Source organism: Bos taurus, chromosome 14, assembly GCF_002263795.3.
Source record: "Bos taurus isolate L1 Dominette 01449 registration number 42190680 breed Hereford chromosome 14, ARS-UCD2.0, whole genome shotgun sequence".
Taxonomy (NCBI): domain Eukaryota; kingdom Metazoa; phylum Chordata; class Mammalia; order Artiodactyla; family Bovidae; genus Bos; species Bos taurus.
This window is the reverse complement of record NC_037341.1, coordinates 81,239,572-81,263,985: the sequence shown is the minus strand read 5'-3', so window position 1 is coordinate 81,263,985 and position 24,414 is coordinate 81,239,572. Positions and strand designations below refer to the sequence as shown.

General features: G+C 43.4%; 1 protein-coding gene across 8 annotated transcripts in view; it reads left to right on the top strand.

Annotated features, from left to right (window-relative positions):
- Window positions 1-2,398: 2,398 nt before the first annotated feature.
- Window positions 2,399-24,414, top strand: part of TAF2 (TATA-box binding protein associated factor 2) — an 88,319-nt gene continuing 66,303 nt past the window's right edge. For 4 of the 8 annotated variants that reach the window (XM_059874302.1, XM_059874301.1, XM_059874300.1 and 1 more), the window contains exons 1-3: window positions 2,399-2,776; window positions 3,401-3,454; window positions 12,739-12,899. In XM_059874302.1, the coding sequence (XP_059730285.1) occupies window positions 2,693-2,776; window positions 3,401-3,454; window positions 12,739-12,899 (299 nt within the window). In that variant the 5' untranslated portion in view covers window positions 2,399-2,692. Of the gene's footprint in view, window positions 2,777-3,399; window positions 3,455-12,738; window positions 12,900-14,168; window positions 14,296-24,414 lie in introns of those variants that run through there. The other 4 variants (NM_001191141.1, XM_059874304.1, XM_025001788.2 and 1 more) reach the window with 4 other exon arrangements.

Genomic DNA, 24,414 nt, shown 5'->3' with positions numbered 1-24,414 from the left:
TAGTGTCGTAGAAGAGAATTATTTATTTACTTAAATATCATTTCCCAAGTGAGTTCCCCTCTACTTTTGACCTTCCACCAAAATAGCAAATCACGTGATGCTATCAACTATTTAAAGTAGTTGTTTGTATTGATGAAATGGGCTTGATAATGGCTCCTGTTCACCTGGCTCCTGTAGATATGATTTCAGAAAGACAACAGTGAGTGGTCCTGAAGAGAGATCTTAGTTCCCTGCCCAGGAATCAAATCTGGGTGGCCTGGATAAAAAACCGAGAATCCTAGCTGCTAGTCCACCACCAGGGGCTAGAAAGTGAAACTGAAAGTGTTAGTCGTTTAGTCGAATCCAACTCTTCGAACCCATGGACTGTAGCCCCTCCAGGCTCCTCAGTCCATGGGATTCTCCGGATGAGAACACTGGAGTCGGTTGCCACTCCCTTCTCCAGGAGATCTTCCCAACCCAGGGATTGAACCCAGGTCTCTGGCATTGCAAGTAGATTCTCTACTGTCTGAGCCATGAGGGAAGCACCAGGAGCTAGACCAAGAAGTAAAGTTCCCCTGGCTCTTGCCTCCTTTGAAAACAAAAATGTTTTGAGGAGGCAAAAACTGTAAAAACAGGTACAAAGTTTATTTTCAGAGATACAGCATAACAAGTGGGGGAGCATGGAGAGAAACAGTTTAAGACAGAATAAGGCAGAAATACACACTAGGAAAGAAAGGGTGTGGCCGTCCTCCCTAATGAGTAGGAGCACAGTAAAGATGACTTAAATCACTTCTATAGGACAGTTCTTACTGGTCTTTGTTTTCCTTTGGCCCATCTTCTTCTTTCCCCACATCTGATCTGTTCCAGGATACTCCCTAAGGTCCATGCGCAACTTTTTGCTAAAGATGGATTCCACCACAGAGACTACTGGGGTATTGGTGCCCTGCCTCCCTTTTTTACCTCCAAGGAGCCTTTTTGCACCTGTGTGGTCAGGAAGTTTCCTTGACCTCAGGAATGGTCATCTTATCTCTATTCCAGCAGAGCTCAGCTTCTGCAACTAGCTTTGTCCTTGGAGTGTGGGGAAAACAAAGCTTCAGTTTTTCTCCACTTGACAGATACCAGCTGCCCAGCCCAGGGGCCCCTCTATCTCCTACCTCAGATATGCACTTTGGGATGAAATTTGCTTCCCATTCTTTCTTTAACCCAGTGACATCTTTTTAACCCAATTGCATCTATCATGCTAAATATTCTCCATCTTCCATGCAAAATGGTATTAAAAAGTTTGTAATTCAAGAAGACCCTTTTCAATACTAATCCCCTGTGAAGAATACTAACAATAGTTTATAATCCTATAATGAAGGATACTGACACAGGTAATACTCAAAAACTACAAGTAATTTCTGGTTTTGGAATGCTTGATAAAGTTACTTTACATCTTTATTTTTCTAGTATGTTTTCCTTTAGACCAAAGTTCAAATTAATTTTAGCTAATGAACTTGTCATCAGGACAGTTGGAAGAGTTAAACCTGGTCCAAAGTTAAAAAAAAAAAAGTTAATGGATAATCCACAATTAACCAAGATTCAACTGTCACTGGAATTTACAACCGTTTTATTCCCATGCACATGAAATGCCGCCGCCGCTGCCAAGTCGCTGCAGTCGTGTCCGACTCTGTGCGACCCCACGGACTGCAGCCCACCAGGCTCCCCGGTCCCTGGGATTCTCCAGGCAAGAACGCTGGAGTGGGTTGCCATTTCCTTCTCCGATGCATGAAAGTGGAAAGTGAAAGTGAAGTCACTCAGTCGTGTCTGACTCTTAGGGACCCCATGGACTGTAGCCCACCAGGCTCCTCCATCCATGGGATTTTCCAGGCAAGAGTACTGGAGTGGGGTGCCATTGCCTTCTCCCTCATGAAATGCAGATGATTTCAAAATAGTCCGGTGTTTCAGTAATTCTGCATCTGTATAATCCACTTATTTAATTAATTAATTTTTCAATAAATACCGAGGCAGCGATGCCTAGTGAGGACCTGATTTCGAGTTAGACTCCTTAAGGTGTAATCTCGTCTTTTCCAGCCTAAGTCACAGCTCCGGTGAGTTGAGGGTTCTTTTTACACAGCGCCCGGAGGGACGCCTCCTGGTTTCCTAGGTCTCGGCCCTTGGCGCTTTGAAAACCTCGTCCCCATGCTTTTCAGTGTTTGCGCTACATCTTTATTTCTCTAAAATTTAATGTTTCGCCTTTCCGTCCTGCTGTGTTCGCGTCATCCACAAAATAACTGTCAAGTTTCCACAGCTTCAACGGTTTTCAGCCGCCGTCTGCACTTTAAATGGCAAACGCAAAGCCCGGTGCTCGCCAAGCCCCGCCCACGGACAACAAGACTTCCGGCTGCCGCCTCAGAGCCGCCCTACTTCCGCTGACGTCAGGAGTCAGAGGTTCCGAGAAAGATGTCGGCTAGCCGGCGCCGTTGGGCGCTTCTGTGGGGAGTGTTTCCGTGACAGGCGCTCGACGGAGACGACGGACGAGCCGAGTCCCCAGAGCGAGTGTGAAGGGCGGCCGCGGCGGATCGGGCAGGGCTGGGCGTGGTGCCCAGGGCGCTCCCGCCGCGGGCCGTGACTTTTGGGAGCGTGCGGGAACGGGGAGCGTCGGGTGCCCAAGGCCGGTGATGCCCCGCCGCCGCCCGGGAGGCCGGGAAGCCGAGCTCCGCGGGGCCCCTTTATGCCGCCGACTGGCTCTGACCCCGCCAGAATGAACAGGAAGAAAGGAGACAAGGGCTTTGAAAGCCCAAGGCCGTATAAATTATAAGTATTTTTTTTTCTTTATCTCCCTTTCTTCTGGGGCTTCCCGGGTGGCTCAGACGGTTAAGAATCCGCCTGCAGTGCAGGAGACCCAGGTTCGATCCCTGGATCGGGAAGATGCCCTGGGGGAGGGAAAGGCTACCCACTACAGTATTCTTGCCTGGAGCATCCCATGGACCGAGGAGCCTGGCGGGCTACCGTCCATGGGGTCACCGAATGCACACGGCTGAGCGACTAACACTTCTAGGTTTGGTTTTCGTTAGTTATGATTAATCAGTTTCAGTGATCGCTTGAAGCTGACTTAGTGGGCCTGGAAAGCCTAGTGGGAAACTGGAAGCCGCCCACAGTTTTGTAGGGCGAAAATGTCTTGAATGACAATGTAATTTCAGCAGATTTACTGCCCTTTACAGATTAATGTACCTTTTTCTTAAATTGCATTTTTGTCCAAAAAATTTTATTTTCGTGGCTGTTGCTGAATTTTAAATGAACAAGTTACGCTAATTTCTAGGGTTTTAGCATGAAAGATAAGTATGATTTTGAGCTGCTTGGAACACAGTTCTTGTTTACACTGGGATCGAAATATGCATTATTTAATAATTGAAATATTTTCTTTATTCTTTAATGTACAACCCATCAGGTCGTCTGCATCAACAACATAAACTTCCAGAGAAAATCTGTTGTGGTAAGTATGTTCTCAGCAGTTATAAGAGAGAACAACAGCATGCTTTGCAGTACTCAGAAACTTTCCGCTCCGGGTCATGGGTTTTGAGAATAGATACGAATTAGAATTCAAACTTGTATGACTTCAAGAGCCATGGCCTTACTACTATACTGGCCAACACCTCAGCTCTCCCTTTCCTTTTTTCCTGTTTTCTGATAAAAATTTATTTCTCTTAGTATGTTGTGGAATATGAAAGTCTACATTACCAAACATTTTAGATTTGCGTATGAAACAATAAGTCCACAGTGAGATTTTTTTCTGTGAAAAAATTAAGGTTGATAGACAAACTGACTTATTTAAATTGACTGTTCAGAGGCTGCTATTGTTTTTCTGATTTTTGCGTGACCTTGTTTCCCTGGCATTGCTTTGTAGTAAAGTTCTGGATAAAGGTGTTTGAAACCTAGTAATTGCACACCCCCCCCCCCCCCCCCCCCGCCAATTTAGATGTAGGGATTGTTATATCCATATGGATTGATAAATCTGCATATATATATCCATATATGATATATATCCAAATATCCGTGTGGATTGATATATTTGTTCTAGGAACGCCGTTGATAGCCTAAGACCCAGGGTTATGAATCTGTGGAGCTCCCTCCTCTTCTATTTTCCGTTTCCTCTTTGTGCCTCTTGTTTGACCACCCTGACCAGCAGCCGGAAGGCTAGTGCCCAGTTAATGCATCTTCTTGGATACAGAGTAGGGTTAGAGGGCAGATTAGGAAGGGCAAAAGGAAGGTATCTACAGCAGTCTAACCCCTTTTGCCCCCAGATCATCCTCTCAACGCTTCTGTTTAGATGACAGTGTTCCCAGCTTAAGGAAGTCCCATCAGCTATTGTAGCATTAGCTATGTTGTGGCATTAGCTAACTACCTGTTTTTGTAAGTAAAGTTTTATTTGAACACAGCTACACCCATTTATTTATAAACTGTCTAAGGCTGCTTTGAAGCTACAATGGCAAAGTGGAATAGCTGTGAAACTGTGAGGCCTGTAATATCTATTTAGTCTCTGGCCCTTTAAGAAAAAGTTAGCTGATCCCTGAAGTAATCCACTTGTGTGAAGAAATGGCGATTTCAGCACTTTTCCCACCTGAAATATTAGCTATCGCCTGTAATGGAAGAAAGGTGGGTAAAAGAATGTGAATATTAGTTATTATAGCCCTTGCTTTCTTCAGTTGATATCAAGGTCAAAGTTGATGTACACAGCTTTCTTCCACCTATTCCAGTTTTCTCTTTCCTTTTGACAGCATTTCTTTTGGTCTGTCATAGACCTTCATTTTGCATCCTTGCTGGTTTTGACTTCATTTGGTTTGTTGCAGTTTGCCATTGATTAGGGCTGTTCGTCAAGAGGACCTCAGAGGCCTTCCATTGAACCCCCTGAATTGCAAATGGAATTCTTGCTTCTGTTGTGTAACAGAATCGCAGTTGCTGCTAGTCTTTCAGCCAGGACAGTGACCCCTTTCTGTGCCTGTTCGTTCAATGGCATGAGGAGCCCGAAGTGGTTTAGTCTCAGCTTCCACTTTAATAAAGCCGTGGCTCTGTGCCCTGGTGGATGCGTTCCTCTTTGACCACTAGGCTTCTGAACGCCCGGAACCTGAAGTCTTCAAGACAGGAAGCAAAATCCTTTCAGTGGCTTTTTGAAGCAGTAGTGAGCATAGTCACTCCTGCTTTTGCCCCTTGGCTCCCAGGTCTGCTTGGCTGTGCAGAGATGACCTAATGTTACAACAGCGGCCACTGGTTTAGGATGGCCTCCTGTCAGAGCTCTCGGTTGGTGCTGTAGCTGAGCCTTCAGCAGTTGATCATGTTGGCCACTTCTGGATGAGAGGAAAAAATTAACTTTGCATGTAAAATTTATGTGTAAATTCTGCCACACTTTTCTATACACATGGAAGTGTGTATGGGATAGTATGTTGACACGGATGGCTTTTTGTAGGTAAATTGTATTAATAGGGAAGGAAAATCTAGAGTATGTGTTTTTATAAGGATAAATTACTGTCTCCCCTCTACAATACCAGCTGTCTAATGTAGTCATTTTACTGCTGAGTGACTGACTAACTGATCCTTCCTGGGAAGATCCCTTGTTAGAAGCTGATTTTGATCCTCTGCTGTGGGGAGGCGGGCACTCAGCACTGATGGTGACCAGATCAGGCTTTGTTGAGGGCAGAGCATGTTGTTGGGTTCCTGTGTGGCCTCTGTTCTTGCCACCGTGACAACTTTGTGTATTAGGGTGGCTAGGGAAAGAGTCTGTGGACATCTGCTGGATAGATAATTTTGCCAGTTGATTTTTGAGGGCCCCCTCCACAGTCCCTGAGGATGCCTCTGTTGGTCATTTATGTGATAACATTTTCATATTATACCTACTCTGAGAGATTCATGTGTACACTTACTTTTCCCATCACCCTCTTATTTTCAGTCCTTTAGTCTTGTTCTTTACACATTCCTAACCAGCTGGCCAACCTAGCACTGCCCCACTCCCTGTAGAAGTGTACGTGGGTCATTTCTGCTTCCGCAAACACTGTGCCACCTGTTGCGTTTGCTGGTGTCCTGCCCACAGCAGGGTTTTCTTGCACTGTTTCATGACTACGCTTCAGTGAGAGTTACCATCCATTTTCAACTGTGCTAGCCTGCTGTACAGACTTATTCATAATTCAGGCTTGTGTTTTGTCTCGTTATTAAACATAGGGAACTCTCCATGAGGTCATGGGTGTGGATTGAGAGGAAGTGGAGATTCGATGGGAGCAAGTCTCTTTGGGTTCTGAGTCAGTGGCGCACGCTGTTTGCTTTTTGTGCCTTAGGAGCCTTCCTGGGCCTGGTCCGGAGGTGGTGTTTCCATTAAAAGGTGGCAAGCTGCTGCACGCACTCAGTTCATGATAGCCATTTCAGGTTAACAAAAACTCCCTGAAATGTTTGGAGTCCCATGGTTATGTGTTCGGTCTCTACTGCAGGGTCTAGTAGCAAAGCAGTAGTTGCTTTGCACATAGAAAATAGTTGCTGGCAGAAGAGGCCCCGGGTTTCCTCTGAAACCGCGGAATGGCAGTGCAGTGTCATCCTGCGGGAGAAAGCCAGAGTCAGTGCAGCATCCCTGTCTGCTGGGCACAGCCCAGTGCTGGTGGCTCCGCTGAGTCATACGGCCTGAGGCGGGCAGCTTGGACCACAGCCTGGACCCACTGCAGAGCTCTTTGTTGTTCTGGACCTCTTCCAGAAGATGACAGTCTTAATGATTGCCTAGTAAGCGATATGCCTGAATGTATAGATTGCTTTCTGAATGCAAAGAAGCCTCCCAGTTTTCCTGCCTTCTTTTTTTCCCCCTCTTGGTGGGAAGTGCAAAGTGCAGTAACTTTCACTGTAGGTTTATTTTTGTGTGCCTCAGACCACTGGAACCTTAGAAGCTCTGTTGATGTGACAGTCCCCCGAACATCCATGAGATTTAACTCTCAGCCTTTGCCATCTGTGTGTTTTCTAGTAAGGCAGATCGAGAACTTGTTCTTCCTTTCTCACCAGGTCCAGGTATTGTAATGTTGTCAGTATAACATACCAGTGTGATTCACTTTGGGCTACCCTGCAGTCAGGACACTTTTGAACTTTGTTTTGACTGAGCAGAGAGTTGAGAGAGTTACTAGATGATAGTGATGGGGTTCTCATGTCTAGAAGACAGCCTGCTTCTGTTTTTTTTTTCCTGATGGGATTTGAGGGGGAGGGAAAAAATTGCTTGATAATTCATGGCAATATTTGCTACCAGGAGCTGTGCTGATTTGCTGCAGTCAGAGTATCACTTCTGCAAACGTGGTTGTGGTTGGCAAGTTTGTGATAGTTCACGATCATTCTGCAAGACCCACTTGGCTTTTGCACTGGCCAAATAGCTGAGTTAAATGAAGGTGGATTAGGCGTCGTCCGCGTCTCTGCGGGCGCTGATCTCTGCCGTTCTCAGAGGTGTCAGGTTGTGTTGAAGGTTGTGCTGAAGGGGGACAGGTGGCCCGTTGGTGTCCACTCAGTCCTTCCACCGTAGACCTCACTCAGAGGGAGGTCAAAGAATGACTGTGAGGTTTGCCAGTTACTCAAATGTATCCTGTATGTTTGGACTGCGTAATAAACACCAGGCCTACCCTGAGAGAGATGTGGGAACCCCTTAAACCCCTTTATTACTTGACCTCCAGAGGTCGCCAGTCTGGGGAATTCCCTAGCAGTTCAGTGGTTAGGACTCTGCCTTGTCGCTGCCAAGGGCCCAGGTTCAATCCCTGGTCAGGGAACTAAGATACCATAAGCTGCACTGCCTGGCAAAAACAACCCCCCTCCATACCCTCCCCCCAACACTCACTCTCTCACACACACACACACCCTGACTTCCAGTCTGCCTAGTGAACTGTTGTAATGTAATGGGACTCCAGGGATTACTGTCAGTTCTGAACCAAAATATAGTTAACTCCAGGAAAGGGCAAAAAATTATTTATTTGAGGTGACATAGAAGTTAAGATTTAAAAGAAAGATAGGAGAGAGTTGAACATGTTTGTAGGTGTGGGGGAAAGTCCTGTGAGAGGAGAGATTATAGTTATAGGAGAAGGTGATTAATAGAGCATGGCTTCTGAGAGCACTACAGAGTGTGGCCTCTAGCAGAGGAGTGGAAGGAACTCTTCAAAACAGGAGGAGGAGATAGGCGCGTGTAGCCAAAGGGCGAGAGACCATAGTTGACACAAGAGTGGTTCAAGGTAAGGATCTTAGACGGCCAAGGAAGATAGCAGCCCTGAAAACACCAGGGAGGGTTTTAGAGAGAGACTGGAGGAGGCCAAGGAGTGAAGTGGGCCATGGGGTCAGCAGGAGGGCTGGCGGGAGCGACAGGCATTGCGGACACTCAGGCTTAAAGTGTCCGCGCCGGGGCCATGCTGAGCGGTGATGGGGGGCCTCCCAGTGTGTGGTCTTGACTGCTGTCCCGGAAGGGCTGTGAAGGTAGGAGCTGAAATGCAGGAACGAGAAGCAGTGTTCCTGCCGGAATCAGCTGTGTCTACATCCATGGCCCAGCGTGACGGCTGAGATGGGTTAATAAGGGAACGTAGGAACTTTCAGTGCATATTGGGGAATTGGGGTGATATTAATGAACAGAGGATGGTGTTCAGTGCGGCGTGAACGCATAGGAGAAGCAGCAGAATCTAAGAAGAATAACAAAAGCTTTCACTGGATGCCAGCTGTGATTTTAAGTGCTTTCCTTGCTTTAAATTGCTCAGTTACAATAACACCAAAAGGTAGGTAGTATTGCTATTCTTGTTTTGCAGATGAGGAAACTGAGGTACGGGCTTCTCAGGTAGCTCAGTAGTATAGAATCCTCCTGTCAGTGCAGGAGACAACAAGAGACGCAGGTTTAATCCCTGGGTCAGGAAGCTCCCGTGTAGTAGGACATGGCAACCCACTGCAGTATTCTTGCCTGGAAAATTCCATGGACAGATGAACCTGGACTTGAGGAGGAGGGACTCTAGGAGGGCGTTGGGGTTGGCTGCTGGGGCGGGAGTGGGAGCAGGAAGAGGGAGCATTTAGGAGCCCTGGAGGCTGCATCCTGCTCCAGCTGGGGCTGCCCTGCCGGAGCTGCGGCTGCAGGGTTGCAGGCCAGGTGCAGATCAGGGTTCTAGGTGGTGTCAGAGACCTGATAACTCAAGGAGGCTGGGCTTTCCCTATCATGACGAAGTATACCATTCACTGTTTTATTACTGTTAACCTTAGTTTAGAAACCCAAAGCTTATTCTTCTGTCTCATGTCACTACTTCTTGACAGCAGTTCCCATAATCTTTTCTGGTTCACTTTTGATGTTATCTCAGTTTTGCTTACAGTCTTTCAGCTAATCCAGGATCATTCATGTCAATTGGTCATGATTGCTGATGAAGGGAATTTAGGTCTTTCTACAGTTGCTCACAGTTTAACACCTTTCAACTCAGAGACTTCATCAATGTTACTGCTTCTGCTTTTTTTGTTCTTATCTGCTTCCAGGCAAGTAGATCTATTCAGATGGTCTAATTTAAAGATGTATGACTGTTATTTGTCAGTTGGGGGAAAGGGGGCTCTACATGGGCTTTTGAGTGGCTGGGCTAAATTTTATCTAAAAAATAATTCTTGCATGTTATTGAAAAGCGTTGCACTGAAGACATTGTGGCATAGTGGGGACCAGTTGCGATCATGTAGATGTGGGTTTGAATCTCAGTTCTCCACGTAATGATTTAATTTTCTTAATCCTTAATCTGTATAAACTAATATTTATCTCTTGAAGTTGTTAATGGGATTAAAATATACAAAAGTATCTGGTGTAATGCGTGACATATCAGTTCAGTTCAGTCGTGTCCCACTCTTTGCGACCCCATGAATCGCAGCACGCCAGGCCTCCCTGTCCATCACCAACTCCCGGAGTTCACTCAGACTCACGTCCATCGAGTCAGTGATGCCATCCAGCCATCTCATCCTCTGTCCTCCCCTTCTCCTCCTGTCCCCAATCCCTCCCAGCATCAGAGTCTTTTCCAATGAGTCAACTCTTCCCATGAGGTGGCCAAAGAATTGGAGTTGGAGTTTGAGGATCAGTCCTTCCAGTGAACACCCAGGAGTGATCTCCTTTAGAATGGACTGGTTGGCTCTCCCTGCAGTCCGAGGGACTCTCAAGAGTCTTCTCCAACACCACAGTTCAAAAGCATCAGTTCTTCGGCACTCAGCTTTCTTCACAGTCCAATTTTCACATCCATACATGACCACTGGAAAAACCATAGCCTTGACTAGACGGACCTTTGTTGGCAAAGTGATGTCTCTGCTTTTTAATATGCTATTTCCTTCCAAGAAGTAAGCATCTTTTAATTTCATGGCTGTAATCACCATCTGCAGTGATTTTGGAGCCCAAAAAAACAAAGTCTGACACTGTTTCCACTGTTCCCCCATCTATTTCCCATGAAGTGATGGGACCAGGTGCCATGATCTTAGTTTTTCACTCTCTTCTTTTACTTTCATCAAGAGGCTTTTCAGTTCCTCTTCACTTTCTGACATAAGAATGGTGCCATCTGCATGTCTGAGGTTATTGATATTTCTCCCGGCAATCTTGATTCCAGCTTGTGCTTCTTCCAGCCCAGTGTTTCTCATGATGTACTCTGCATAGAAGTTAAATGAACAGGGTGACAATATACAGCCTTGACGTACTCCTTTTCCTATTTGGAACCAGTCTGTTGTTGGGTGTCCAGTTCTAACTGTTGCTTCCTGACCTGCATATAGGTTTCTCAGGAGGCAGGTCAGGTGGTCTGGTATTCCCATCTCTTTCAGAATTTTCCACAGTTTATTGTGATCCACACAGTCAAAGGCTTTGGCATAGCCAATAAAGCAGAAATAGATGTTTTTCTGGAACTCTCTTGCTTTTTCCATGATCCAGCGGATGTTGGCAATTTGATCTCTGGTTCCTCTGCCTTTTCTAAAACCAGCTTGAACATCTGGAAGTTCACGGTTCACGTACTGCTGAAGCCTGGCTTGGAGAATTTTGGGCATTATTTTACTAGCATGTGAGATGAGTGCAACTGTGCGGTGGTTTGAGCATTCTTTGGCATTGCCTTTCTTTGGGATTAGAATGAAAACTGACCTTTTCCAGTCCTGTGGTCACTGCTGAGTTTTCCAAATTTGCTGGCATATTGAGTGCAGCACTTTCACAGCATCACCTTTCAGGATTTGAAATAGCTCAACTGCATCTGAATGCCAAGTTCCAAAGAATAGCAAGGAGAGAGAAAAAAGCCTTCCTCAGTGATCAGTGCAAAGACATAGAGGAAAACAACAGAATGGGAAAGACTAGAGATCCCTTCAAGAAAATTAGAGATACCAGGGGAACATTTCATGCAAAGATGGGCTCGATAAAGGACAGAAATGGTATGGACCTAACAGAGGCAGAAGATATTAAGAAGAGGTGGCAAGAATACACAGAAGAACTGTACAAAAAAGATCTTCATGACCAAGATAATCAAAATGGTGTGATCACTGACCTAGAGCCAGACATCCTGGAACGTGAAGTCAAGGGGGCCTTAGAAAGCATCACCACGAACAAAGCAGGTGGAGGGGATGGAATTCCAGTGTAATACATAGTAGTGCTTAATAACAGCCCTTATAATTAAGTGTTGTAATCTTGTTCGCTATGGTTATTCCCTCAGTTGTACTTTAGATATTCCTGGGATTTTCAGCCCTTGAAATGTTACTGTTTCCTGCCCTCCCATATTTTGTGTTTTCAACCCAGAATATTAAACTCACTGGACATAAGATTCCATGTTCCACTGGTCTGTCTTTCGCATTTGATTCAGCGCAGGAGGGTAGTGGACAGTGGATGTCACTGCCTCTTGTGTCTTGTACGTGCTTCAGATCGTTGCTCAGCACCAGGCTGAGGTGGTAGAACTGTGTGGCCTTTGGGAGTGCTTGGTAGAAAATCATCCAGCACTTTGAAGTGTCTGCTGCTCTTGGAGGCTGCAGTGGATTTTTTCCTCCTTGCCTGAGTGTTTCTTGTAACTCTTGTTATATCACGTGTCCTGATTTACCTCCCGTGAGCAGAGATGCATACGTGTTAGCTTTGGTGGTGTAGTTTTTACCCTGTTTTGAGAGGCTGTTTTCTTTCTTTTTTATAAAAAATATTCATGAATTTTTGTCCGCGTCTGGTGTTTGATGGGGCACACAGGATTGTGGTGCCGGGGCTCCTTGCTGGGATCCGGGGGCTCCAAAGTGTATGCACTCAGTAGTTGGAGCTCTCAGACCTTGCTGTCCTGTGGCGTGTGGGGTCTTAGTTCCCCGGCCGGTGATTGAGCCTGAGTCCCCTGCAGTGGGAGGTGGATTGTTAACCTCTGGACCACCTGGGAGGTCGCCAGAGGCAGTTTCCTTTCACTCCCTGAACTGGTTTTGGGTCTCTTTTTGCTCTTGGATTTTTTTCCCCTTACTCCCCGTTGGGTTCCAGTCTATCTATAAATTCTTATATTTGATAATTTTGTATTATATATAAAATTCTTACATTTGAGTCATTTTACTTTTTTTCTAGCATCTGGTTTAATTTTCACTGATAGTGAATGTGAAACACCAGGATGGTAAATTCACACCCATTTAGTCACTCAGACAACCGTACTTGAGGTGAAGTTAGAGCACTTGGATGTGTATACCTATTTGAGATTCTGTCTCTGGAGTGTAGTGTGTGTTTAAGTAGTAGAAATCAAAGAAATGTGTTCTAAAGTATACCAGTATTAATTGTAATGAAATTATCATTCCTTCTCTTTACAGGGATTTGTGGAACTGACTATATTTCCCACAGTTGCAAACTTAAATAGAATCAAGTTGAACAGCAAGCAGTGTAGAATATACCGAGTGAGAATCAATGACTTAGAAGCTGCCTTCATTTATAATGATCCAACCTTGGAAGTTTGTCACAGTGAATCGAAACAGTGAGTCTCACGCTTGTGGACGTTGGTGTTTCTTAAGGGATCAGTACTCCCCTCCTCACTTTCCTAGGTTATTAGATCCTCACTCTCTTAGGTTATTAGATCACCACTCTCTTAGGTTATTAGATCACCACTCTCTTAGGTTATTAGATCACCACTCTCTTAGGTTATTAGATCACCACTCTCTCAGGTTACCATTAGGCTCTGCTCCCGGTTCAGTGTCTGTGATCACGGAGCTTCCGTTGCTTCTGCCGCTTTGCCCGTTTGATCCAGGACACTTCACGGCTCTGCTCAGCATAGTGAGGTACCAACTTTCCTTTATCGGAGAGCTGTAAATAACTTTTCTTAGCCAGTTTTCTACTTTTGTTTTTTAAAAAAATTTTGTTTCGCGGATGTTAATATAATCTTTAATGAATTAGAGGATACTGTAATCTATAGAGGAGAAACTACTTTATTCTACGAAATATTTGACAGCTTTATAAAATATAAAAAGTCTGAAATACCTAATTCCTTCACTTTAAATACTGCATCTGTCTAGGCTGCCTCTGATTTTATCATTAAACACACATTTTTAGTGATCAGCTGTATGTTCTACATTTTTCATTTAAATACTTTGTTATTTTTATGGTCAGGCAATATTCCATTTACTCAGTATACTGTGGATTGTCTGATTATTTTCTAAATTTTTTTTTCTTTTATTTTGAATTATTTCCCTAGGAAAATAGGATAGCTTATTATTCTTATGGCTCTTTTTAACATTTGACTTGATTGTGCGCCAGTAAGATTTATGCTGATTTAAATACTGTCAAGTACATTTGAAGGCAGTTGTTTTTTCAGAGTTTTGATAGCATGCATCGATAGCATTGCATTTTATCATTTGATTCTCAGTATTTGGGGGTAGAGTGCCCTAAACTATAAACTCTTGTTTTTTAGTAAATTATAAGCCCCTTTCGGTCTCGGTGCTATTTTAACCAGTCTAGGGGTGGAGAGCATCTGCGTGCTAGCTCTCTTCACGCCTTGTACAGTGTCGCACAGCTTCCCCAAACCCACCGTCCCGTGTGGTGCTCATCCCCCCGTGTGAAGCAGGAAGGCCTCATATCCCATCTGACTGACCAGCCAGGAGCTGCGCTTCATCCTGTGCTTTCCCCGCCATAACGTCAGTCACGCTCTCTGCCGGTTGCGAGTTGCGTTGTCTGAATGCGCTGCTTCCAGTGAGCTCCCCGAGAGCAAGGGTCAGACTGCAGACCTGCCTGTGCCTTGCTGTCTCCTCAGAGGCTGGCGCACCACCTGGCATTCAGCAGAGATCTGTAGAGTGAATGGATGAATGAATCGCCCCAGGGCCGCAGACCAAGATCCCAGGCCTCGTGTCCTCCCACCCAACCAGGGTTCTTAAAGAACGGTAGGACTCGGAGAGCATCGGAGGCCGCTGAAGCAGGCTGCCCCCGAGATGCTCTCTGCACGGTTTCCACGGGCAGAGCGGGCTCCTGTAGTTGATGTACAGGGTTGTGGTTCAGGGGTACAGCAGAGTGAACCCGTTACCCAGGGATCATCTCTCTCAGTTTCTTTCCCCATGTAGGCTGTTACAGAGTACTGAGGAGAGTTTAGGTCTCTGCACTTGAGGACAGCGTAAGAGCTTCTCCATCTGCTACTCACAAACACAGTGTTTGCACAGCTGCTTTCCCAGTTGTTGCTGCTCAGGTTTCAAAGAAGAAAGTCTGACAGTGCAGTGATGGGAACGGTGGGCTCCAGATCTGTTAAGGAAGCAAGCTCTACTTGGTTAATTTTGAGGTGATGATATCCCCTTAAACTTTTCTCCAGTGATAGAGAAGATGCCTCATCACTTTTAGTATGATAAAGAAAAGGGAGTCATAAAGGAGAGTATTTTCAAAGGTTCATTTGGGAGATTGAAAAGGATAGAATATATTAAACTTGTTTTTTTGAGGTGACGATATCCCCTAAAACTTTTGTCCAGTAATAGGGAAGATGCCTCATCACTTTTAGTGTGATAAAGAAAGAAAAGGGAGTCATAAAGGAGAGTATTTTCGAAGGTTAAGTTGGGAGAGTGGAAAGGATAGAATAAATTTGTCTTTTCAATGGCTCCACCACTCTTAGCCATGGTCACTGAAATACTCAGGGAACCCTGCTTTCCTGCCTGGCTCTAGAGCCCTGTTTACTTTGTAAGAGAGATGCCAGTTTTTGTTGGTGTTTGTTTATTCTCTGACTTGTTCAAAAGAGGGTTTGAGATTGGTTTTAGAATTTTATTCGACAGTAGTTTTTTAAAGTAGCTAATGAAACAATCATGAAGAGTGAAAAAGTACAGGATGGTGTGTACCACACTCAAGTTACTAGAGGAGACCTGTAGGTTTGGTTTTGAGATTTCTGGTTACCATATGAAAGAGGGAAATGCTATTGTTTGTAAGATTCCTAAAACAAGACAGAAGCATACCAGTGGTTCAGAAGAAATACAGCTTAGCAGTTAAGATGTGAAAATGATCTCTTGTAATGATGATATTTATTTTTAAAGAAGACTTTGTTCACAGGTAGTTAAGGTGTGAAAATGATCTCTTGTGATGATGTTATTTATTTTTAAAGAAGACTGTGGGAAGGACAGGTGGTTAAGATCTTTAGCATGTCCCTAGATACTTACAACACCTTTCTTGTTTACAGAGTAACTCTCATTGTTGAATGAAGCAATAAAATTTCTACTAAAGCTGAAGCAGAAACTGAATAGAGTAGATTTGAAATTGAAAATTAAACTTAAAACTCAGTGGTTAAACTTGCTCTTGAGTACATACCAGAATGTCCTAACGTTCAAAGAAATAATATGCTACTTCATCACATTTTCTTCCTATTTGTTTTACAGTTAAGGTGCCAAACCCTTCTATTTTTAATGGCAAGAGTGTGCTTACCTTGGTTGAGATGTAGCGCCTTTGAACTGCAGGGGGAATGTGAGGGAGGGAAGCATTTAGATAAGAGATTAAAAGGCATTTCTTCCTATGTTATCCAAGTCAGCATTAGCTGACACGTTAAATTACCTGTCCTAGCAATTAGAAACCCTGTTGGTTATGTAACGTGTAAGACTTCTCCCCTTCTGTCTCTCTCTGGCTTATTGTCTGCCAGGAAAATAAGCACTTGAAGTTTCTCCAAATATATTTTCTATTTGAACTTATATTGTAGATGTAGTTTGCTTCCATGGATGCTGTGTCTCTTTGGTGGCTTTTTCTTTGTTTTTTGTTTTTGCCAGAGACTGTTTCTGTGCGTGTGTGGCCTGCAGTGGCTGACATGTCCCCTCCTGGTTTTTCCCCTTCCATAGGTAGGCTTTGCTACCTTGAGAAGAGTTTGTTTATTTTACTCAAAAGGTCTCCACTTTGCTGAGTTTCAGGAATCAGTTTAGTTCCTGTCTCCTGTCTTCGTTTCCACTGAGGAGTGACAGTAGAAATAAAGCTGACTGAAGATAGAAGTGATGAGTGAGCGACTGAAGCCTTTTTTAAACTGATGAGAATTGATTTTTTAATTCCGTTTTCTAGATTTTCTAAGTCCTGTATATATTTTTTCAGTCCTGTATTTTTATATAGACATCTGTGTAGAGAGATTTTAAATGTTCCTGTTTTGCTGATATCATATGGTAGAAGTGGTTGATTCCTTTATTGATTGTTTATGGTTAGGTAATATGGATAGTTTTATATTTTAACTCATCCACAGTGCCTGACTGGCAGTTGTTGTAAGAGTATTGCTTGTAATTAAGTTGTCATAGTGGAGAGAACTTTGGGGTTTGTTTAGTCAAAACTTCAAGAGGAATTTTCCCCTATACTGTTCCACCTTCTGTTGAGCTCACTGTTTTTTAAAGCACCCCTTTCATTATTTCTGAATGTTAGAAAGTTATTTATTACATTGAGTTCGTCTGTTTTTCTACAATGTTCAGAAACTTATCCTAATTAAGAACTGTTTTCCTGTGAGTTTTCTCTTTTCCAGTCTGTCGCATGTCAGTACTCTCAGTCATTCCTCATGGAAAAAGGCAAATTTGTGAACCATTCCCTCTGCCGTTCATGAATGCTCTCGTTTGGCCTCGTGTTTTCTTACATGTGGTGACCCTGTGACTAAACAGGGCTCTTCTCATCTGGACTTCCTGTAACCACACATGCATAGCAGTAGAACCGTTTCGTTCTTACCTGTACTCAGTGTTTCTAGTGACTTGAAATTCATTAGGCTTCTCAAATTGTTGTTCGGTTGCTAAGTTGTGTCCAGCTCTTTGCGACCTCGGGGACACCAGGCTCCTCCATCCTCTACTGTTTACGGAGTTTGCTCAGATTCTTGTCCATTGAATTGGTGACGCATCTGACCGTCTTATTCTCTGCCACCTCCTCCTCCTTTTGCCTTTAGTCTGCCCCAGCATCAGGATATTTTCCAGTGAGTCATTTCTTCACATCAGGTGGCCAAAGTATTGGAACTTTAGCTTCAGCAAGAGTCCTTCCAATGAATATTCAGGGTTAATTTCCTTTAGGAGCGATTGATTTTATCTCCTTGCAGTCCAAGGGAATCAAGAGTCTTCTTCCGCACCCCAGTTCGAAAGCATCAATTCTTCGGCATGCATCCCTTTTTATGGACCAGTCTCACATCTGTACATGACTACTGGAAAAGCCATAGCTTTGACTTTACATACCTTTGTCAGCTAAGTGATGTCTCTGCTTTTTAATATGCTGTCTAGGTTTGCCATAGCTTTCCTTCCAAGGAGCAAGCATCTTTTAATTTCATGGCTTCAGTGATTTTAGAGCCAAAGAAAGTAAAAATTTGTCACTGCTTCCACTTTTTCCCCTTCTGCTTGCCATGAAGTGATGGGACTGGATGCCATGATCTTAGTTTTCCGAATGTTGAGTTTCAAGCCAGTTTTTTCACTCTTCTCTTTCACCATCATCGAGAGGCTCTTTGCTTTCTGCCATTAGAGTGGCATCATCTGCAAATCTGAGGTTGTTGATATTTTCCCCAGCAATCTTGATTCCAGTTTGTGCTTCATCCAGTCCAACATTTCTCATGATGTACTCTGCGTATAAGTTAAATAAGCAGGGTGACCATATACAGCCTTGTCATACTCCTTTCCCAGTTTTGAACCAGTCTGCTGTTCCATATCTGGTTCTAATTGTTGGTTCTTGACCTGCATACAGGTTTCTCAGGAGATAGGTGTGATAGTCTGATATTCCTGTCTCTTTAAGAATTTTCCATAATTTGGCAAAGGCTTTCGAATAATCAATGAAGCAGAAGTCAGTGTTTTCTGGAATTCTCTTGCTTTTTCTATGATCCATCCAGTGTAGGTGATTTGATCTTTGGTTCTTCTGCCTGTTGGAAACCCAACTTATACATCTGGAAGTTCTTGGTTCATGTCCTGCTGAAGCCTGACTTGGAGGGTTTTGAGCATCACCTTGCTGGCATATGAAGCAAGCGCGGCTGTACAGTAGTTTGAACACGCTTGGACATTGCCTTTTTGGGGAATAAAGTGGAAACTGGTCTTCTCTAGTTCTGTGGCCACTGCGGAGTTTTCCAAATTTGCTGACGTATCGAGTGCAACACTTTAACAACATTATCTTTTAGGGTTTGAAATAACAGCTGGAATTCTATCACCTCCACTATCTTTGTTCATAGTAATGCTTCCTAAGGCCCATTTGACTTCACACTCCAGGATGTCTGGTTTTAGGTTAGTGACCACACCATCATGATTTAGGACATTTTTTGTATAGCCACTTTAAATTCACTCAGGTTTAAACTTGTTATCAGTGGAATCCCGTAGGCCTTTTCATAGAATACCTTGTTACAGTAGAGTTTTCTCTGAACAGCCTTATTTCATGGCATCATGTCAAATGTTTTTTTGATTATTTTTAAGAAGGCATTTTAATTTTATTTTTTGGTTGTGCCATGCCACGTTCAGGATCTTAGTGTCCTGACCAGGGGTCAGACCTGTGCCCCCTGCATGGGTAGCGTGAAGTCTTAACCACCGGACCACCCGGAACGTCCCTCAGTTTTATTAATTTTGATATTGGTTCTGTTTCTGGAAAATGAATTTTTCTGTCAGTCTTTTATTTGTTTTATTTTGTCTGTGAACTGTCAAAACTAAGGACAGAGGAGAAAATTGAATGCTGACAAGAATATAGCGTAATTGATTTTCAGACACAGTTAATAGAAATGTAAACTGAGATCAGATGTGGTTGTGCTCTGTGACTGAAGAGTCTCACTCACACGCGTATACCCAACATGTCCACCACGAGAAAAACACAGCAGTGTTCTCAACAGCGTCCGTAATCATCAGAGCTGCAAATAACCTGAAAACCTGTCAGCATTAGAATGATAGATTCACTATTGGAACTCTAAAAATAATGAGAGTGAATGAGCAACAGTTAAGTGCAAAGATGTGGATGGATTTCACAAATTTAATGTCGGATAGAACAAGTCGCACACGGAGGAGGGTGTGTTGAGTTGTTGGCCTGCCCCACTGTCGTCAGAACACTGGGCTCCCCGCTGGTGAGAAGCAGAGCCCGGATAGGGAGGACGGGAGGGCTCTGGGGCTGGTGAAAGGCTCGGCCCTTGCTCTGCATTGCTGCTTCCGTTGGTTTTGTGAAAATTCATGGAGCTGAATACTTAGAGCATATACACTTTGCTGATGTAATATATTTTGCTTTCATGAATTTTTTTTTTAATGGAGATAAAGTTTATAAACAGTTGAATCTTAAGTTTTGCAGAATCTGCACATTCAGTTTTAAAAGTACATGTTCTTGAGAAAGAACAAATTATTTTAATTTAATGTAGATATTTATAAATGGTTCTTGGAGAAAATTCGTTTGATTTTACACTAATGTACTTGTTTTTCAATATCCTCTGTAGCATTACTCCTCTTTAAGCTTTGTTTCCCTAAGGAAGCCTGGGTATTGGCACTGTGGTGGTTGTAGGCCAGGGGTATGTTAGTATTTATAGTTATTATCATTCTGGAAATTGAAAACACTTACTATAATCTTGCCTTGTAATTTTTGGCTTTTATTAGGTTATTATGAAAGGAAACATGTTTGATTTGTATTATGAAAGGAAACAGTAAAATCCAAGCCATGAGAAGATTGTTCCTCAAAACTGGTTTTCCAACAGATTCCACTTATAATGACTCACCATTTTATTTGGACCACTTTACCTCTTCTCAGGAAATGAGATTAAGTGAGAATAATTTTCCATTTAAAAAAAAAACAGAGTGCTTTAATATATAATGTTTAAATTTAGCTTTTTTGTAACAATGATTTTTTTTTATTTTTAAATTTAACAAATAAATGGCTTTCAGATTTTGTGTTTTTGAAATTTTATTGAAGAGAAGTTACAACCTGTAGATGTCCGAAGTAGTCTTTAACTAGTAGAGCATGTTGACTAAGTACTGGTAAGGTATTGCTGATGGGGATGCAGAATGGTACAGCTGTTCTGGAAAACAGCTTCAGATCAGATCAGATCAGTCGCTCAGCCGTGTCCGACTCTTTGCGACCCCATGAATCGCAGCACGCCAGGCCTCCCTGTCCATCACCAACTCCCGGAGTTCACTCAGACTCACGTCCATCGAGTCAGTGATGGCCATCCAGCCATCTCATCCTCTGTCGTCCCCTTCTCCTCCTGCCCCCAATCCCTCCCAGCATCAGAGTCTTTTCCAATGAGTCAACTCTTCGCATGAGGTGGCCAAAGTACTGGAGTTTCAGCTTTAGCATCATTCCTTCCAAAGAACACCCAGGGCTGATCTCCTTTAGAATGGACTGGTTGGATCTCCTTGCAGTCCAAGGGACTCTCAAGAGTCTTCTCCAACACCACAGTTCAAAAGCATCAATTCTTCGGTGCTCAGCTTTCTTCACAGTCCAACTCTCACATCCATACATGACCACTGGAAAAACCATAGCCTTGACTAGACGAACCTTTGTTGGCAAAGTAATGTCTCTGCTTTTGAATATGCTATCTAGGTTGGTCATAACTTTCCTTCCAAGGAGTAAGTGTCTTTTAATTTCATGGCTGCATTCACCATCTGTAGTGATTTTGGAGCCCAGAAAAATAAAGTCTGACACTGTTTCCACTGTTTCCCCATTTATTTCCCATGAAGTGATGGGACCAGATGCCATGATCTTCGTTTTCTGAATGTTGAGCTTTAAGCCAACTTTTTCACTCTCCACTTTCACTTTCATCAAGAGGCTTTTGAGTTCCTCTTCACTTTCTGCCATAAGGGTGGTGTCATCTGCATATCTGAGGTTATTGATATTTCTCCCGGCAATCTTGATTCCAGCTTGTGTTTCTTCCAGTCCAGCGTTTCTCATGATGTACTCTGCATAGAAGTTAAATAAACAGGGTGACAATATACAGCCTTGACGTACTCCTTTTCCTATTTGGAACCAGTCTGTTGTTCCATGTCCAGTTCTAACTGTTGCTTCCTGACCTGCATATAGGTTTCTCAAGAGGCAGGTCAGGTGGTCTGGTATTCCCATCTCTTTCAGAGTTTTCCACAGTTTATTGTGATCCACACAGTCAAAAGCTTTGGCATAGTCAATAAAGCAGAAATAGATGTTTTTCTGGAACTCTCTTGCTTTTTCCACGATCCAGCGGATGTTGGCAGTTTGATCTCTGGTTCCTCTGCCTTTTCTAAAACCAGCTTGAACATCAGGAAGTTCACGGTTCACATATTGCTGAAGCCTGGCTTGGAGAATTTTAAGCAACACTTTAATAGCGTGTGAGATGAGTGCAATTGTGCGGTAGTTTGAGCATTCTTTAGCATTGCCTTTCTTTGGGATTAGAATGAAAACTGACCTTTTCTTGTCCTGGGGCCACTGCTGAGTTTTCCAAATTTGCTGGCATATTGAGTGCAGCACTTTCACAGCATCATCTTTCAGGATTCGGAATAGCTCAACTGGAATTCTGTCACCTCCACTAGCTTTGTTCGTAGTGATGCTTTCTAAGGCCCACTTGACTTCACATTCCAGGATGTCTGGCTCTAGGTCAGTGATCACACCATCGTGATTATCTGGGTCGTGAAGATGTTTTTTGTACAGTTCTTCTGTGTATTCTTGCCACCTCATCTTAATATCTTCTGTTCTTTTAGGTCCATACCATTTCTGTCCTTTATTGAGCCCATCTTTGCATGAAATGTTCCTTTGGTGTCTCTGATTTTCTTGAAAAGATCCCTAGTCTTTCCCATTCTGTTGTTTTCCTCTATTTCTTTGCATTGATCGCTGAAGAAGGCTTTCTTATCTCTTCTTGCTATTCTTTGGAGCTCTGCATTCAGATGTTTATATCTTTCCTTTTCTCCTTTGCTTTTCACTTCTCTTCTTTTCTCAGCTATTTGTAAGGCCTCCCCAGACAGCCATTTTGCTTTTTTGCATTTCTTTTCCATGGGGATGGTCTTGATCCCTGTCTCCTATACAATGTCATGAACCTCATTCCATAGCTCATCAGGCTCTCTATCTATCAGATCTAGGCCCTTGTATCTATTTCTCACTTCCACTGTATAATCATAAGGGATTTGATTTAGGTCATACCTGAATGGTCTAGTGGTTTTCCCTACTTTCTTCAATTTAAGTCTGAATTTGGCAATAAGGAGTTCATGGTCTGAGCCACAGTCAGCGCCTGGTCTTGTTTTTGCTGACTGTATAGAGCTTTTCCATCTTTGGCTGCAAAGAATATAATCAATCTGATTTTGGTGTTGACCATCTGGTGATGTCCATGTATAGAGTCTTCTCTTGTGTTGTTGGAAGAGGGTGTTTGCTATGACCAGCGCATTTTCTTGGCAAAACTCTATTAGTCTTTGCCTGCTTCATTCCGTATTCCAAGGCCAAATTTGCCTGTTACTCCAGGTGTTTCTTGACTTCCTACTTTTGCATTCCAGTCCCCTATAATGAAAAGGACATCTTTTTTGGGTGTTAGTTCTAAAAGGTCTTGTAGGTCTTCATAGAACCGTTCAACTTCAGCTTCTTCAGCGTTACTGGTTGGGGCATAGACTTGGATTACTGTGATATTGAATGGTTTGCCTTGGAAACGAACAGAGATCATTCTGTCGTTTTTGAGATTGCATCCAAGTACTGCATTTCGGACTCTTTTGTTGACCATGATGGCTACTCCATTTCTTCTAAGGGATTCCTGCCCACAGTAGTAGATATAATGGTCATCTGAGTTAAATTCACCCATTCCAGTCCATTTGAGTTCGCTGATTCCTAGAATGTCGACATTCACTCTTGCCATCTCTTGTTTGACCACTTCCAATTTGCCTTGATTCATGGACCTGTCATTCGAGGTTCCTATGCAATATTGCTCTTTACAGCATCGGACCTTGCTTCTATCACCAGTCACATCCACAGCTGGATATTCTTTTTGCTTTGGCTCCATCGCTTCATTCTTTCTGGAGTTATTTCTCCACTGATCTCCAGTAGCATATTGGGTACCTACTGACCTGGGGAGTTCCTCTTTCAGTATCCTGTCATTTTGCCTTTTCATACTGTTCATGGGGTTCTCAAGGCAAGAGTACGGAAGTGGTTTGCCATTCCCTTCTCCAGTGGACCACATTCTGTCAGATTTCTCCACCATGACCCGCCCATCTCGGGTTGCCCCACGGGCATGGCTTAGTTTCATTGAGTTAGACAAGGCTGTGGTCCTAGTGTGATTAGATTGACCCACGCCCAAGGTAAGAGAAACCCAAGTAAGACGGTAGGTGTTGCAAGAGGGCATCAGGGGGCAGACACACTGAAACCATACTCACAGGAAAACAGCTTAGCAGACTCTTATAAAGCTGAGCTTATAGTTGCCATATGACTCAGCAGTCCCACACTTGGCTGTTGGTACTGCAGAAATGAAAATTAAATTCACATAAAAACTGATACACGGTTGTTTGTAGCAGCTTTATTCCTAATAGCCAAAAACTGGAAAGAACCCAGCTGTCTTTCAGTGGAGGAGTAAACAAACAATAAACAATCTGTGGTACAGTCTGTACGGTGGAATACTGTTCATTATAATAAGGGACAGACTGCCGGTACATGTACACCTTAGATGAATTTCAAAGACATAGTGAGATAAAAGCCAGCCTCAAAAATGCATCCTTATGATTCCATGTGTTTGGCACAAGGGGCTCGGGGATGGCGGAGCTGTCCCGTATCCCACTCGTGGTAGCGGCTACACACACTGACATTCACAGCGCTACATACCAAAGGGAGAAAGTTACTTTTACTGCGTGATAATTAAAAGAGAAAGACGGTATGTCAAAAAACATATATTTCTTTTTTATTGTGGTCCTGGAGTTTTTATGCCATTTATTTCACACATTTATCTAACAGAAAGGCAGTGTTAAAAGTACCAAGAAATTGGCTTAACTGCTTTCAGAACCTTGTATTTTGTAGTTTTTAGAGCCGTGGTTGGTGTTACGTCCTTCCTGGTTAGTGTAGAGCTGCAGGTGGGGGACGAATGGCCTCTGTCATGTTGCGGGGGTGTAATGTTTTCTTTAATGGCTCGTCCTGGTTTATTTTCCCTACAGTCATTC